Below are 16,822 nucleotides of genomic sequence, written 5' to 3'. Positions count from 1 at the left end.
TCTTACTTCTCGATTTATTCCTCAATCATTTCTCATTTCTTACTGCTCATATTACGTCTCATGTCGTACACTTACAGAGATCGCGAACGAGACTGGGACGAGACTCGTCCCGTGTCAATCAGGCGCTACGTCATTCCTCCTGAAGATGACCGTCGAGACTTCATGTCAAGACACGATGATTCTTTCGGCGGCGAGCGCGAGGTGGTGATCCGGCGCCAAACAGAGCGCGAAGAGCCTGTGACCGTCTCACGCTACGAGCGAGAGGTGGAGTATGAGCCACCGCGCTACGAGAGAGATTACTACGATCGTAAGTACCTATATCCCTACATCAATCGTCCACACTCCCGGTCCACGGATTCCCTGGAACGAATGGAGCAGTCCCCTACTACCATCACTCGAAAACAATCCGTTACTTATTCGTGAAGCCCGCACTTCGTATACCAGCCCCCGTGAATCCGAGTATGATGTCGTGCGCCGCTCTGAGGCCGACGAGGACCCGTATTACTATCATCGTCACCGTCGAGTTCGCGAATACGACGAACCTCGCCCGCGGCGCGAGCTGAGCCCGGATGATTCCGTCTCCCAGACTAGTCGCCGTCGCCGCAGTGATCGTGAGCAAGACTACAGCAGCGATGACAGTATGGTTTACATTCGAAAGGAAACCCGCGACTATGATGACCACCCTCACCACCGTCGTCATATGGCAGAGGGTGCACTGGTAGGTGCTGGCGCGGCTGAATTGCTCCGCAGCCACAGCAAAAAGGATGGCGATGTCAGCCGTGGCGCCAGCCGTATTGGTAAGACCGTTGGTGCCGGTGCTCTTGGTGCAGTCGCTGTGAATGCTGCATCGCATGCTCGCGACTACTACCGCCGTAGTAAGAGCCGCCACCGTTCTCATTCCTTTGACGATGACCGTTCTTCCCATCGCCACAGCAGACATGGCCGGAGTCGTTACAGCCGCAGCCGCACCCGGTCCCACTCGCGCTCTCGTACAAAGACTCTGCTCGAGCTGGGAGCTGGTGCCGTTGCCGTGGGGGCTGTAGCTGCGGCTGCAGCTGCATTGCACAACAAGTCGAAAGCCGGAGACCGCAAAAGCCGATCCCGCACTCGCTCCCATTCTAGGGCTCCTAGCCGGGGTCGTTCGGAGAAGGATAGAGAACAGGGTGAACGCAGCATGTCTGAGCGCCGCAAGCACATGGCTGGCGCTGGATTGGCTGGTGCGGCGGTGGCAGGCCTGGTTGAAAAGGTCCGCAGCCACTCGCGGTCTCGAAAGGGTGAGCGCTCCCGCTCCCGCAGTCGTATGAGACAAGCCCTTCCCATTGTCGGTGCTGGTCTTGCCACCGCTGCTGCCACGGGTCTATACGAGAAGAAGAAGAGTGACAAAGATGAAAAGGAGGGTTCGAGCCGGGGCCGCCATCGCTCAAGGTCTCGCAGCCGCGCCCCGTCACAGTCCTATCCTGATCCAGCTCGCGACTCAGCCGGCCTGATCGAGTACGGCAACGACCCAGTCGCAGGTAGCATCCCATCCGAACACTACTACGGTCAGCGCGGCGCGCCCTACGATACACAAGAAGCATACGGTCCCAGGCGCCATACCCGCAGCCGCAGCCGTAGCCGAGCCCGCTACAGCAGCTCATCCGGTTCCGACCGCGAGAGTCGCCGACGAAGCAAGAAGCACCGCAGCCGCTCAAGAGATCTCGCGGGCGCCGCTCTAGGCGCAACAGGGCTCGGCTATGCCGCACACAAGTACAACGAACGTCGTAAGTCCAAAGAGCGCGAGCGCGAGTACTCCAGTAAGTTCCCATTTCCTCATTATTTTACCGAGAAATATTCACCCTGACTAGTGGTGTAACCAGAGCATGATAACGTCCACCGTGATCCTTATGAAGAATCCTACGACCCAGAACCATACCCGATTTCCCCACAGGCTCCGGGGGCCCCGCCCATGGCAGACCCCCACTACCCCAACAACAATTATTTCCCCCCGCCCCCGGGCGACTCAACGTATAACCTGAACGGCGGTACTCCTGTTTCCTACAACCCGGCAGACTACCCTCCTCCACCCGGTGCTGCCCCGCCTCAGCCTTACGCCTACGGCGCTGTGCCACCAGGACCGGGACCGGGACCGGGACCGGGACCGGGACCAGACCAATATGCACCTCGGCCACGTAGGGCTGAAGACAATGTGAGCAGCTCCACCCTACCTACTGATGCATACCACGCGCACAAGGGTGGGTTCAATGAACCCCAACTGTGTATAGATTGCAATAAAAGCTAATCTCCAATCGACAGGTCTAAACATCCACCCATTCCCATCTCCACGGTCAACTAGCCAACCGCCACAAGTCTCAAAATCCGTCGCTTTCGACTTGACGGATTCCCCGCAGGATCCTGGCTACGAGACCGATGATAGTGACTCTACCGTTGAACGATATTCACCTTCGTATCGCGGAGATAGAAACCATAGTCGCGATCGAGATTGCCATCATGATCGTCGTCGCCGCTCTTCATCCGTTCCCTATCCACCTATGCCTTATCCTAGTCCTGCTTCCAATCATCGAAATCACCCGTCAGCCCCAAAACCTCACGAGCGAAGAGACCAGGACAAACCCTCTGAAGTAGAATCTGACTCAACCGTCGACCTACCCAGTCGCTTTGACGAGCAAGGCCGTCTTCTTCTCGAGCGGGATCCTGCTGTGGATAAATTCGAGAGCCTGGTGAATAAGTTTACCAAGGTTTTGTTCTAGCGGGTTGCTGCATGATGTTTCATTCTATCCTACTTATCCCCGCCCATCCCCTTGGCTTTACGTCTCTTTCTTCTGCTTTGATCAGCTCTATCTTTACACTTACCTACCCCATCTCTTTGGTCTTTCATTTCCTTTCCCCTTGGTATTTTATCCTTGCTACAAGGTTATGAATGATGCCTGCTGCCGATGATAACGATTTTATGATGTGTATGTGTGTTCAGATAGTACAATGCTTTTTGCTTTTTTTTATATAAGATGCTATAGGTCATATTGTCAATATCCTTTTCGGTAATTAAACTACTGGATGCTGTAGTAAAACTATAGGGAAGCTGCATAATGTGGGAGCGAATTCGTATTTGAGCTAGATGTTAAACGGGTTCATGCGTCAATATCATGTGCCAAGTCAAAAGACAAGCTAGATTATAAAAGAACATAGTTAGCTGTTCTTGAAACTAATACTAGTGTACTCCGTATCCCAAAGCCCGAAAGAATATCTCTAATAGTATGAAAGAACCTCATCCAAAGCCCAACCCGTCTCGTATTCGAAGACTGAGCTAATAACGAAAAATAGATTTCCCAAAAGACTTTACAAAGAGATAAGACAAGGCTGATTCCAAGCTCAGCCAGAAACCAGACAGATAGTACAGATACAATGTGCTTTTGCACCAAGAATGGACACAAAAAAGAACCTCGAATACAACCTGGTAAGAAAATATGGGTAGCCGTGTAAGGAATGGATGGAAGGAGCATATGTAGCTGATATCGTGTGTTAAAAGACAAGAGAGAAGACGGAAAGGATGACAAGGGCTACACGGAGTTGATCCGTGATAGAACTTGTGCACGAAAAGGCGAAAATTGCAAATGGGGTATACTGCGGAAAGAAGTCTCAAGGGAAGATAGGGCCCATACTGCATATCTGTATGATACAGAGCGGGCAGGCAATAGGCTCTTTGCTTTTTGTCGCGTTACATGACAGATTAGAAAAAAGTAAAAAAAAAAAAAAAAGAATAATTAAGAGAAGGTAGGGCTGTCGTAAGTCAATGATAATCGATCTATCGCTAAAATTGTTATGCCGTAAAAGGTCGTCTCGAACCCTCCGATCCGCGCACGGTGGAAGGAGTATCAAGTGAAAGGTGAATGGATGGTACGCTTCTTTTTACAGAAATCCGCACTGTGCCGTTGCTTGGAGGTGTTTGTTCTGGGTCATTGTCATCGGTATCAGGCACCACCTTGATGCTGGAGCTAACAGATGCCGAGAGGTAACGGGAGCTGAGTGGGAGTTGATATTTGATGATGCCGCGGACAGTCAACTCAAAGGGGTGTTGGAGGACTCGCTCCCAGCGCTCTGTGCCTCCAGCCTCAGTTTTGTTTCCTGGCCGGGCCAGACGGATCTGTCCCTTTGAGTTGGAAGTCAAATGATTCCAAGGAGATGATTCGAAAGATAGCGGGGAATCGAAATGGAACACGCGGCCAAGCAACATAGATCGCGAATCGCCTTCTGGGTCGGTTGGAGGATCGGTGCCCTTGTCAACGCCATCGGTGGTGTGCGGATCCTTAACACAGTCCACACGGCCCAGGCACCTCACAGCTTCTGACAACTGCCAGCGACGTCGGCTTTGCTCCACGCGTGGGAAATTATCCACATCACCATGCTCACGCCAAAGCTTGTCGCTTCCAACATATCGACTCTTCGCGAATATGTTGACATCGGTGTCATCGATGGTTACTGGGAACAAATTCGGATTGACGGCTTGCACGTTCAAGTCCAACATGATTTCCTGTTCCGAAGCCAGCACGTTTTGAATCGCAATAACTTGGACATCTAGCAGGGGTTGGGATGCCGCAATGATGAATGAGGTAGCACCGCCAGCAACAATCAACAACATAAGGAAGATAACGGCGCATGAGCCAAATCGAGCGAAAAATCCGCGGTTCCGCTGCGCCATGTATTCCATCTGCCGTACGCTTGCACTATTGGGCCGTCGACCATTCCGACTGTGGATTGTACGTGGCGGGTTTACTAACGGTGTGCGTTCATCATCCGCCCCCTCTGCCTCGTAGTCATAGCCATGGAACTCGCCCTTCTTGGCACCGCCAATGGTTCTGTAGTTGGGAGACGACCGGGTATTGCTGTGGCGCGAATGCCTGTAGCTATTCCCGATGAAATGGCGCGGAGACTTTTGAGATTGGCTTTGTGACTGTGTACTGTCGTTATCAAAAATTTGATGAACGCCGTTGCGTGAATGACGGCCAAAATTGTGGTGCCGGGGAGTGATGGTGCCACTTCCGTCAGTTCTAGAAGAACGCGAGGCCATGTCAATCTCAACACCATCACCATCTATGCTATTGTTGTAGGGGTTGGCGTTGGTAAACTTCATGCTGCGTTTGCCTGTCACGCCATGAGAAGCATCGCGCAGCCCTAAGCCTCTGGGACGACCAGCCAGCTGCTCCGCTTGACTCGCCATAGAGGTCGCACTAGGAGTCCGAGAATGATACCGGGGTGGTCGGGAAGGGTATGGATCAGGCGGGTTCGAGTCGTAAACGAAAGTCTCGTCGGAGTCGGAAACATCAGCCTCATCCACTGCATTGGCCACTCTAGCCTCGAAGATGTCCGCTTTGCTTGTTACGGGGCCTGTTGTGATGGCATTGGGTCGACGGGTCTTTTTCTTTTCTTTGCGCGGACGGATCGTCTCATTGGAAGGTTTCATGCGAAGTGTGCCCTGGTCTACACGAGAAGCGCTGCCTCGCTCACCATTTCCCACTCCCATGGAGATCTGCGGTATCGAACTGACGGTCTCTGTTTCCACAATCATGTTGCGAACTGAGCCGTCGGCAGGCTTCCCACGAGCACCAGCACTGAGGGATGTTGTCGATCGCTGTGACATGAGAGTTCTGGGTGTCTTGGCCGCACCAGACGCTTGTGAACGGGTATCCTCCTTTGGTTCCGAACTTCGATTCTCACCACTATCACTGCCGCTCCCTAAAGTTGGATGCGGAGCACGCGGAGTCGGGTCTTCATCGATCCGGTGTAATCGTGACTCTTCTGGGATCACTGGCTTGGTAGGAATCTCACTGGACGGCGTAGAGGGATTGCTTGCCATCTCTTCGACGGTTTCCAGGGCAGACCCTTGCCCACCGACACCCCTAGGTACAGTCCGGGGTATGTTTCGATCCGGTTTGGGTGTGAACTCCTCCATCGGCAATGAAGATCTTTTTTGTGAAGTATTCGGAAGGGTCGAATCCACATCCGTGCGACGGTTCGCGGCCCATGATGGCATATTGGATTTTTCCGGACTGGGAACATTGGCCAACGAGTCGTTAGGAACGGAGAGAACAAGGGACCTGACGGGAGAAGAGGAGGAACGCTGAAGATTCGGCGTTGGTGAGTTTGTAGGTGGACCAGATTTCAAGCCGTTAGAGTGTCGGGTCGGGCTGGATTGGTCTTGACTGGTCTTTCGCGAGTGTGAAGATACCCGGCTGGGCGAAGAAGGATTGTAGGTACGTGAGGAGTGTCGGACCGGGGAGGGTTCGCGGGAGGAAACGGCGGAGTTCGTGGCAGACGCGGGAGCCGAAGCGGTAGGAGGGTTGGGGAAAAGCTTAGGCACCTGAGACATGGGTTGAGTCTGGGATTTAACGATAGACCGTTCCATCAGACCACTCTCGCTGGCCGATCGATGCACCGGGTCTGACGCCGCCTCTGCATCCTTGGGCCCTCTGGACCGACCAGAGGCGCCGTTAAGGTGAGGCGGCCTCTCGGACTCCGCAGCCATGGTCCCTGTCGAGTCAGAATGGGCTGACACGATGTAGACAAGTCAGGAGACCCGAGAGGTAGCCAGGTAGTTGGGCAGACACAGGGCCCAAAAGGGTAAGCAGAAAAAGCAAGGCACGGCGCCTAGACAGGGAAAGGTCGACGGTGAATGAAGTGAGTTGTTATTGTCGAATGAGATTATCACGAGGATCGAATGAGATGTTGCGCAGAATACGGGTCGTTACACATGTACAGCAGGACGAATAGCCGAAGACCACATGCTGTTGCCCGGTAATCGGATTCTGTAGAGAAACGCACAAGCGAAAAATGGCTGCAGCAGGTGCAGGGGTTGGGGAAACTGGAGAGATGGAGATTGTTTAGAATACCAAGTGGGTCGGGGGGTGTAGCGCAAAGAGCCCACGCATCACTGTGCCGTTCTGCTTTGTTCCGGAAGGGTAAAAACAAGGCCTAGAACGAAGGAATCGGAAGATGACAAGATATGGTTGGCGGATTTAGGGCAACTGGAGACCCGCCGATCCGGCTCAACGTTTTGGCTTGACTGGTTTTACTTCTGTAGTGGCGTCTGGGCTGCCAAAGGTGCAGAGAAGTCGGTGACCAAAACCTCGGTGAAAGTGGCTGACAAGAGAGGGTCAGATTCACGTCAAAGGCCAATGATGATGGCCCACGTCGAGAAGGGGGGTCACTGCAGGGAAGCACAGTCTAGAATCCAGTAGAAGCAAAAAAAAACCGGAAAGAATGTGAATGTGATAAAAAGGAGAGAACAAGGTGGATTTGGAAAAAGAAGTCACTTGGATTTTGTAGGTTAAGAAGGTTATGGTGATGATGACAGATTGGTGACGCCAAAATTGGTAATAAATGGTAATAAAACCTGCAGGATGCAGGAAATAATTAATTACTCATGTAAGGGAAATACAATGACTTCATATGAACTATACAACACGGAGTACTCCGTTACTCCATATATAAGACTCTTTTCTTTGACTTCGAATAGCTATATTATCTATATTTAGGACTTTCCTAGGGTTTCAACTCTTTGTTTCTAAGGAACAATCCCAAACGGCAAAGTAAAGGACAAAATCAAGGATTACTACATCTAGTATAGTTATAGTACCTACGTTATGTAACAGATTACTAGAGTGTACGAAATAGCAGGGAAACAGTTTATAACTAATATACAGTTCTATCCAACCTATAGCCAATATATGTGTACCCAGATAATCCCCCCAAATGTAGAGCAAAACATGCATCGTATAACGTCAAATCCAAACACACAGATTCAGAAGACCAAAAAAGAAGACAAAACACCCCGGCTCCTTAGAATAAAGCAAATAATCCAACCAAAACCCAGGGTATCGATCCAATCGGCTAAAACCAAATAGAAACCAACATAGGGACATTACGTCTATACAATTTTGTAGACTCTTTTGGCAGTCCACACAGATACAAATGCAAATACGCATAGTCCGGCAGTAACTATGATGTATTAGCCAACAATCTGGGAAGAAAAAAAAAGGGAAAACAGGGAAAAGAAAGACATACTGCACCAAAACCATGTCAGGCTATCAATTTCCTGACCCGGTACCTTGACGTTCATCCCCCACATACCGCAGATGATGTTCATCGGTAAGACGATTGTACCAAGAACAGTCAGCTTACCCAGGACATCCGCTGTATGTTCCTGACGCTCGTTCATGAGGATGTTGATCTGCGCGAGATAATTCGAGTGTGCGCGGGAAAGGATTCTGGAAAGACACAGTCAACGATGGTTGCGACGTTTTGCAAGAGCCTGGAACATGGGTAAAAAAAAACTTACGTTTCGTAGTGCGTCAGGTTACCCGTCATCGTCATAATGTGATCCTGAATGTCACCTAGGTATAGACCAATCTCGGACTTGGGTGCGACCTCCCACTGCTCATTGCAACGCTTGGCAAAGCCCTTCACTACATCGGCCTTGTTGCTGAGTAGTCGATACAGTCCCATGACCTTCTTGCGGCATTCACCCACTCGCCGGAGCATCTCTCCTGGTCCAAATGAAGGAAGAACACTGTCATTGGAGGACTCCTCCTTGCTGGAAGAGTGCATCTGCATAATCTTTTCGTCGATCTCATCGACCTCATCTTCAATCGCTTGGATCAGCGGGCCGAAGACGTCGGTAATGTCATCAATCAGTGCGTATGAGATCCAGTCCGAGCTGAGGATAAGGTAATCCATCAGTTGGCGGATACGCCGTCGTACATTGGCTGGGTGCGGTGTTTGCGAGAAATGAAAAGATATCACGCCTTCGCGGAAAACCACCACGTACATATTCACCGGCTCTAGATAGTCCTCGCTATTGGTATCCTGCTCAAAAGTGCGGTAGTTGACGAAATAGTAGCTGCGGAACAACTCGACTTTCTCTCGAGCTTCTTGCATCATAATGTCCTCTGCCGTCAGCGCGTGGATCCCGAACGCTTTGGCAATCGTACGCATCTCCGCATCTGTTGGAGAGAGAACATCTAGCCAGAAAGTCGGCCGCGGACCGTACCGTTTAGGTTTCGGGTTGGGGGTAGTGCTAAACGGGGTGTTGGAAGGTGCGGGCGACGACTCTCGGTGGGAGTCTGGGTGCCCTTCGCTGATGACAGATAAACGTGAGGGTCCTCTGACGGGCACATTGCCGGAGCCAAGGTCACTTGTGGCCCTTCCATTGGGAACGACGGTCTGAGCTGTCAACTGAGGATTGACGTTCGTTTGATGGCCTTGCCCTTGACTTTGGTTGTCCGTGTGGGACGTTGGCTTACTGGCGGGGTGCGTCAAGTTATTGAAGACTGGATTCTCCATAAAAGATTCCTCGTCCGTATCCTCGTCTTCCGATGAATCCTCCAATTCGGGGGGATCTGGAACAAACAAATCGCGGAAGGTACCACCTGGTTGTACCAGCTCGGAAATGGTTTGGGCATGAATCGTGCTTGGGAACTCCTCATTGAAGTATGTGAACCGATAAGGCGCCTCATCCTCTTCCCGTCGCCAACCTTTATACTGAGGGCGCAATCGGCCTTCGATGAGCATAGGCTCGCTGATCCTTTTGACTCGAATGTCTCCATTACGCTCCTCTTTCTCCTCGCGGCTCCATTCTTCCAGCGCGGAGAGATCGGGCCATCGTCGGTGTCTACGTCGTCGACGATCGCCAGCTTCATCCCGCATTTGTCTTGGTCCCTCGTCTCCCAATTCGGATATCGTTTCGGTAGGGAAGCATACGTCTCCCTCTGCTGGTAATGCCACGGTCCGGCGTCGCCGCATTTCTTGATGTGGAGACAGCATCGGCGATCCAGGTGCAGATGATGGCGCAGAGTGTGGCTGCAGTCCATTTCCGTCTATGTCAATCAGCGTGTCGTTGAGCATATTCAAGGAGTCCCTGCGATTCTCCATTGACCGAGCCAGCGAGAAGTCCCACTCAGTTCCGGTGACAACAGCATCATCGTACTTCATCTCCGGGCCCATTTTTGGAGACCCGGGAGTCGACGGCGGGTTGTTGACATCGTAGTCTCGCTCTACAGTGGGAGAATAGAGTGGGCTGCGATCGTCCTTTGGCGAACATCCCGAGGATATAGTTTGAGCGGAGGACCGTCGAGCACGCGATGAGAACAAACTCGGGCGAGTATCTGTTCCATATCGATTATGGCCAGACGCGTGGCCTGAAACTGGCCGCATCAATGGTGTCCGATCATTGGCATCCTCTTCGTCACTATCATCATGATGTTGTTGGCTCCGTCCTCCCCTCGGGGTGCTGCGAGATTGCCCATCGTTCGATCGGAATACATTTGATGTTAGAGAGCTCGGGCGGAATGACGATGCAAGGCGACTGTCACGACGAGGTCGCATCGAAGGTTGGTCCCTGTTCGACAAGAAAAATTAGTATTCATCTCAAGCTCCGAGATCGCTCAGTATCATGAGATCGTACCGATGATCTAGTAGCGCATCGCTCTCCAAGCTTGTGTTACTCAGATTGCGCCCCAATTTGAAGAACGACGGGTTGTCCCTCGAGGTTGGCCGATCGGCCTCCATTGAATCTCTAACACCTCCAGCACCCGAAGTCTCCTCAGGACTATCATGAGATTCCTCCAGACGAGGTGGAATAAAAGACTGGTGTCGATTGCGACGTTTGCGATTGCGGTTCTTTTTGCGTTTGGAAGACTTGGAGGGTTTGCCAGCAGCAGTATCAGCGGGGGATCCGAAGCGGGTCTCGTTGACTGGTGTAGTGTCGGAGATGAATACCGGACCAGTGCCTGGGGCCCGACCGCCGCTCATTGGGCCATAGCTAGCGTTGTTATCAGCAGAGGGTGGGTAATCGCTGCGCTGTGGACGTTTCCTTGGGCTAGACGAATGCGAGGAACGAGGCGGTCGGGAGGCCGCTCTGCCAGGTGTCGGGGTCATGGGCGGATCCATTGTGACAGCCTCAATAATTGGGTTGCGATGGAGGTTAAGTGTCTCCAGTACAGAGCAACTGTACTGAAGTGGAGGAGAATTTTCAGCAGCTCATCAACCAATGGAGCTCCAACGCAAACAGGGTTCTGGATCTACCTTCTCGTTCTGGATCACAGGGTAAGACTCGCAGTATGCAAGATACCCAGATTTCCATACGATCTTACTAGCGCTGATGATCACGGGGAAACCGACATCGGCATGGTCGAAGGGAGGAGCTGCAGCTCAAAATGGGGATGACGCGGGTGGCAAGGCCAGAGTGGAACATCCAACCCCAAGAAAATCGTAACCTTGGAAATGGTTCAAAATATAGAACAAATTGTATACAGGTACTCCGTACAGGGAAGGAAAGTTACAAAGAGAGTCTCAATACAAAGAGAAATCTGAGATATTCTAAATGTTGTGATAGCAAGGGACATGTCTGGAGGCTTTTCCTAAAACGGGATGGATGAGGTCAGCACAACTATAAGATTCAGTGATGCAACCTCCAGGGTTGTTAGGAATATCTTATATATTGAAATCAGTAAAGAGTAAAGAGTAAAGGCAAAGGCAAACGTAAGGTCATTGATACTAGCGATAAGCTGAAGAACATCTCCTATCAGGTTTCTGATAGTACTAAGCTCTGAGGCTTTTTTATCCAGCAGACGAAGATAGTCGCTAAATGCACTGCCTGTCTGATAAACAACAACCCGTCTAGCTCGCCATGGCACGACAAGAGTGCTTCGCTACGAGAGCCATAAGCCGATCCGCAATGTCAAGTGTAAATCCGTCATCATTATATCTCGCTCATCCGATACCACTCGGATTTTGCTATCCTTGAGTCCCGAGCGTAGAGTATCAGCAAGGGTGGCATCGGCGTCCGCATCTGCAAATGCCGACCCGAATGTCCCAATGTTACTCACTCCTCCCCCAGGGAGCCACACCTCAACCATACCTGGGCCCTGGGCAAACCGGTCTAGTTTGTCGAGGATGAAATCCCCAACTTCCCGACATTCGGCCGCAGAGCTTCGCATCAGAGTCACACTTGGGTTATGGACGAACATATTGCGGTCACGGTATTGGCATGGCACCGTGTCGACCGGACCAAAGTTGACCATATCCGTGGCTCCAACGGAAATGATATTAGGTATTCCGCGCTTAAGTGTCATCTCCAGGCGGCTGGTTTCGCAGCTCATAGTCCCGCCCGCAATGAGATCGCAGATTTCAGTCGTTGTGATATCCAAGATGGCGTCTAGACGGCCTTCCTTGACCAATTGTTCCATGGCCTTTTCCCCATGACCAGTCGCATGAAACACGTAGACCTCTGCAGAATAGTTGTCTTCCAAGTGACATCTCACATGATCCACACACGGGGTGGTCACGCCGAACATGGTAATACCGACTCGAGTCTCCTTCTCTTCTTGCTGGTTATCCTGCACATTCAGGGTCCGGCTTTCACCCAGCCTATGCTGATACGTCGATGCCATGCCGAACATGGCGCCAGCTGCATTCCCCAGCAGTTCGTGGAGGAGCCGATTGGTGCCCGCAATGTCCACGACCGAGTATATTAGGGTGATATCGCATTCGCCCACCATCGGGCCTGTATCCCCGGACGCGACTGTGCTGACGACCAGTTTAGGCAGGCCAATAGGTGCAACCGTCCTCATTACGGCGGAGATCAGACTGGTTCCTCCACTGCCTCCAGCAACGATGATTCCGTGGATCTCCTTCGTTTACAGTAAGTCGGCGACACAACTACTGATGCAGCTAATGAGGAGTTCAATCACCTGTCCCCGGGGCAGAGTTAATATCTCGGTGCTGTCGCCGGATGCATACTTCGCCAGCAGGTCGGTGTGATTTATGGTGATAGCATCGTCGGTAATAGCTTGACGGCCACACGCAATCAAGGTGATCTCTAGGGGTGTCGAGAAGCGTGTTGCATTCTGCTGTAGCTGGTTGTATAGGTATAGGATTTCTGCACGCTTGGTATCGAGGGTCCCCAAAAGGATGATATGTGGCATGGTGGGTGAGCTGGAAGACTATAGAGAATTTACGGAATGATCTGACTATAGGATTTAACTGGACTGCGAGAGATGTTCCCAGGTGGAGCACATTTGGTAGAATTGTTTGACGCTGAGTGGCCAAAAGCGGGAAAAACAAACTGGAAATTATCCCCGCATTTCTCCGTATATCTCCGCTGAGTCCGCTCTCGACTGCAACCCCGTTCAAACTCCCATGCATATTCTATAGTATTGGCCGTCTTTATTGGCGTGGAGATTACTATGTCCGCTCAAAATTCACGCCAGCGTCTTCCGATCTCCTGTGAGCCGTGCCGCGTTCGCAAGATCCGATGTCCCCGGGATGGCCCCGCTTGCGGTACTTGCATACGACGTCGTGTTCCTCTAGAACAGTGTGTCTATAGTACCAGGAGGCAGCCCCAGATACCCTCCCGACGACAGCCGCAGCATTCCCAGTCACAAGCTCGGCCAGTGGAAAATCGCTCGTTGTCCCCTATCGCCGCTCTCCAACCACGATATCAAGGTCACACCCGAGAACCCAATGCTGATCTGGTAGCTCGGATAGAAAAGCTGGAGCAGTTGCTACATGCAAAGGACCAGCAGCCAGAGGCAGCGGCACCTCCGCTGGATGTCCCCCAATTGGATTCAGAAGTAGAAGCGAGACGGAGATCAGAGCCAGCAACAGGCTTTGCAACGGGCACTCTGATCCCATCCGCTTCAGGACACGTGCGCTTCCTCCCCATTACCTCTGGCCGGCGTATTTTCAATCGAGTCTCTCAGGAGGGTCCTTTTAATAGCCAGGAGAGTGCCATGATTGACACGCCTAGCGGACCATACCCTTTTGGCGAACACGATGCTGAAAACATACCTAATCTCTTAGCAAAGCTCCCTCCGACGGAGTATTGCAATCAATTAAAGGATCTTTATTTCCAGTCAATTGCGCCCGTAGGTTCTCTGACTCCCGATATCATTATGGTGGCTGGAAACTAACAAGAAAAAGCTCTTTCCTATCTTACATAGCCCTACGTTTCACGAACGGTATCGTCAGTTTTCCAAGGATCCAGATCAGGCTTCGCTAGCATGGCTTGCTCTCCTCTTTACTATCCTCGGCACGGCTGTCCTCGCACTAGAAAATGACAGCTCTCTGCTTAAGAATCTCAGCCGCAAACCTACCCCCTGGGATCGAGTCACAGAGCTCTCGGAGAGGTATTACACAGCGGCAATGAAATGCCTCGAAGCAGATCGCTATCTCTGGCGACATAACATATCTACACTACAAGCATTGCTAAACCTCATCTATGGGATCCACCATAGCCATGGCCAAACATGGACTCTTCTCGGGCTGGTTTATCATCTGGCGCTCTCGATTGGTTGTCACGTTGACCCGGCCACGTTTTCCTTGGATATTGTCGAAGTCGAGGAGCGTCGCCGTTGTTGGTTAGGCCTGGTCACGCTGCTGTGTAATCAAAATATGGCTGTGACCGGGTTAGACATCTACCAATCAGTGTTCTCGTCGCGTGTCCTATCCCCAGCCGAGGTGTGGGATGAAGACATCATCCAGGGACAACCAGCGCCGATTGCAACCTCAGTAGGCATCAGCCCCGTCTCATATCTGATTCGAAAATCGCGCCTCTTTCAGATATCCTCGGAGATCTGTAACCCCGTTTTGGCTGCACGGCCGGAGGATCCAACAGCCCTCCACCGTCTGGACGCTGCCATCCGAGCCGAGCTGGACCCACTGGAGAAGAATTACGCCTCAATGCTTGGGGGCAACTCGTCGGTTGTTCATACCAATCTGCTGCTCAGTTTTGCCCATCACCTAGTTCTCATTCTCCACAGTAATATACTAAATGAAGGGACCTTTTGTCTTCCGCAGCATAGCTGGTCGAAGCATCGCTGTATGAAGAGTGCACAGCGCGTCTTGGAACTGCATGCTGACTTCCACCAACTACCCCAGTTCAAGCCTTTCTGCTGGTATATCCGTGGCCGGGGCGCTTTTCATGCTTTCCACGCCGCGTTCGTTCTGGTGCTTGCCCTTTCTATAGAGCCCCAAGAACCCTGTACACTGGATGTGGTGCGATTGCTGCACGAGTGTCATGCTCGACTTGAGGCATCAAAGGCACAAAGTCAGCTGTGCACCCGGACCGCAAGGATTCTCGGCCAGATGCTGTAAGTTGCCTACCGCGCGTGACATGTGTTTTTATTAGAACTGACGGACAATTCTCTAGATCTAGCAGGTGGATGACTGCCTCGGGCATGGCACCGGATGGACTACACAGTGCAGTATCACAGGGCGACAAGTCAAATAGCCAGAATCCCATCAGCCAGCCCGTTGATCTTAGTAATGGTCATACATTCACCTCGGATGTTGATTTCCCCAGTCTGGTTCGACAGATTGAGCCGCAGCAATGGATCAACCCTGTGAACATGGACTGGGACCAGTGGGATCTGATTATGAATCCAATGGGAACTACATCTTGATCCGCGACTATCTCCGCCCTCCGCCCTCCGTTGAGGACAACATAGGTCCCACCGTCAGTGAAACTAGTCCCAATCAGATGGTATGGGACCTTGGGACCTCATATAGATCGGTCTAAAGCGTATCGAATATTAAATTATCCCAAATTGTTGCAGGCACTCATAAATAACATATTCAAAAAGATGATTTCAAGTAGAGTAGCCCTGGAGTAGACGGAAATACAAAAACCGTCTAAAATAATGAAGCAAATTATGCCCGATTAGTAAGGGTAATACTCACTAGTCCTAATTCGGAATATCTAGATCCACTGATGGTAGGACCTACATTGGCCTCCGCCTCCTCCGCGCTTAAATCCGCTCCTTGTGCGTGAATCATGATCTAATTGGTAAACTCGAGTTGGAAAGAACATCTTTCCCTTTATTTGCAAACATTCCAAGTCTTCGTTTCCTCAAGTATGTCACCACCTACCTCTCGCAGTGAGATTCTCGCCAACCTACGCCGTCAAATTGAAGACGGGAAACCCATTGTTGGGGCCGGCGCTGGTAAGTACCTGATGTCATCTGTCCCCCTCACCCCTCTATCGAACAATGGCTAATTAATCCACCAGGCATCGGTCTTTCCGCAAAATCGGTCGAGGCCGGCGGCGCAGACCTAGTCATCATATACAACAGCGGTCGCTTCCGCATGGCGGGTTGCGGAAGTCTCGCGGGACTGATGCCGTACAGCAACGCTAACGAGGTGGTGGTCGAAATGGCCACCGAAGTCATTCCTATCGTTCAGAATATCCCCGTGATTGCGGGTGTCTGCGGTACCGATCCATTCAAGGACATCCCGCGGTTCCTGAAGCAGCTGCGGGAATTGGGATTTGCTGGTGTTCAGAATTTCCCCACGGTGGGACTGATTGATGGCAACTTCCGTGCTAACTTGGAGGAGACTGGGATGGGGTATGGTAAAGAGGTGGAGATGGTGCGGCACGCGGCTAAGTTGGATATTTTGACGACGCCTTATATTTTCAACGTCGAGGATGCTGAGGCTATGACGAAGGCTGGGGCGGATATCCTGGTGGCACATATGGGTCTAACTACTTCTGGGCTGATTGGGGCGAAGACTGGAAAGACGTTGGAACAATGTGTCGAGGAGATCCAGGCAATGCGGGATGCGGCGGTGCGGATCAATAAGGATGTCATTGTGCTGTGTCACGGTGGACCTATTGCTGCTCCAGAAGATGCGAAATTCGTATTGGATAGGGTGCAGGGTTTGCATGGCTTCTATGGGGCCAGTTCGATGGAGCGACTTCCTGTTGAAGTAGCTATCAGAGACACCACTGCCGAGTTCAAAAAGATTGCCTTGAAGAGGTAGTTGTCTCTAGAGT

The 16,822-nt window shown here is 51.6% G+C and overlaps 6 protein-coding genes across 6 annotated transcripts; 3 read left to right on the top strand and 3 right to left on the bottom strand.

Annotated features, from left to right (window-relative positions):
- Positions 1-60: 60 nt before the first annotated feature.
- Positions 61-2,747, top strand: N7517_007978 (DUF3824 domain-containing protein; the record flags this gene model as incomplete). Its single annotated transcript, XM_056725708.1, has 4 exons — positions 61-307; positions 426-1,793; positions 1,857-2,231; positions 2,293-2,747. The coding sequence occupies 4 exons, from the start codon at positions 61-63 to the stop codon at positions 2,745-2,747; spliced, it is 2,445 nt and encodes an 814-aa protein (XP_056576559.1).
- Positions 2,748-3,814: 1,067 nt separating this feature from the next.
- On the bottom strand, positions 3,815-6,517 carry N7517_007977 (putative phospholipid metabolism enzyme regulator; the record flags this gene model as incomplete). The annotated part of the gene is made up of 1 exon (XM_056725707.1): positions 3,815-6,517. The coding sequence occupies one exon, from the start codon at positions 6,515-6,517 to the stop codon at positions 3,815-3,817; it is 2,703 nt and encodes a 900-aa protein (XP_056576558.1).
- A 1,401-nt stretch (positions 6,518-7,918) lies between these two features.
- On the bottom strand, positions 7,919-10,938 carry N7517_007976 (Mg2+ transporter protein CorA-like/Zinc transport protein ZntB; the record flags this gene model as incomplete). Its single annotated transcript, XM_056725706.1, has 4 exons — positions 7,919-7,989; positions 8,056-8,258; positions 8,330-10,387; positions 10,454-10,938. 4 exons carry the CDS (start codon positions 10,936-10,938, stop codon positions 7,919-7,921), a joined length of 2,817 nt encoding a protein of 938 aa, XP_056576557.1.
- Positions 10,939-11,699: 761 nt separating this feature from the next.
- N7517_007975 (Tm-1-like ATP-binding domain-containing protein) lies at positions 11,700-12,974 on the bottom strand (the record flags this gene model as incomplete). The annotated part of the gene is made up of 2 exons (XM_056725705.1): positions 11,700-12,680; positions 12,741-12,974. The coding sequence occupies 2 exons, from the start codon at positions 12,972-12,974 to the stop codon at positions 11,700-11,702; spliced, it is 1,215 nt and encodes a 404-aa protein (XP_056576556.1).
- A 329-nt stretch (positions 12,975-13,303) lies between these two features.
- On the top strand, positions 13,304-15,452 carry N7517_007974 (fungal specific transcription factor domain-containing protein; the record flags this gene model as incomplete). Its single annotated transcript, XM_056725704.1, has 4 exons — positions 13,304-13,329; positions 13,382-13,916; positions 13,972-15,140; positions 15,200-15,452. 4 exons carry the CDS (start codon positions 13,304-13,306, stop codon positions 15,450-15,452), a joined length of 1,983 nt encoding a protein of 660 aa, XP_056576555.1.
- Positions 15,453-15,904: 452 nt separating this feature from the next.
- N7517_007973 (TIM-barrel enzyme family protein) lies at positions 15,905-16,809 on the top strand (the record flags this gene model as incomplete). Its single annotated transcript, XM_056725703.1, has 2 exons — positions 15,905-15,992; positions 16,058-16,809. 2 exons carry the CDS (start codon positions 15,905-15,907, stop codon positions 16,807-16,809), a joined length of 840 nt encoding a protein of 279 aa, XP_056576554.1.
- Between the last annotated feature and the right edge of the window lie 13 nt (positions 16,810-16,822).

The sequence above is a fragment of the Penicillium concentricum genome (assembly GCF_028827145.1).
Source record: "Penicillium concentricum strain IBT 3081 chromosome Unknown utg000003l_segment0_segment0, whole genome shotgun sequence".
Taxonomy (NCBI): domain Eukaryota; kingdom Fungi; phylum Ascomycota; class Eurotiomycetes; order Eurotiales; family Aspergillaceae; genus Penicillium; species Penicillium concentricum.
Note: the sequence above shows the minus strand (reverse complement) of the source record. Positions and strands in the feature narration are given on the sequence as shown.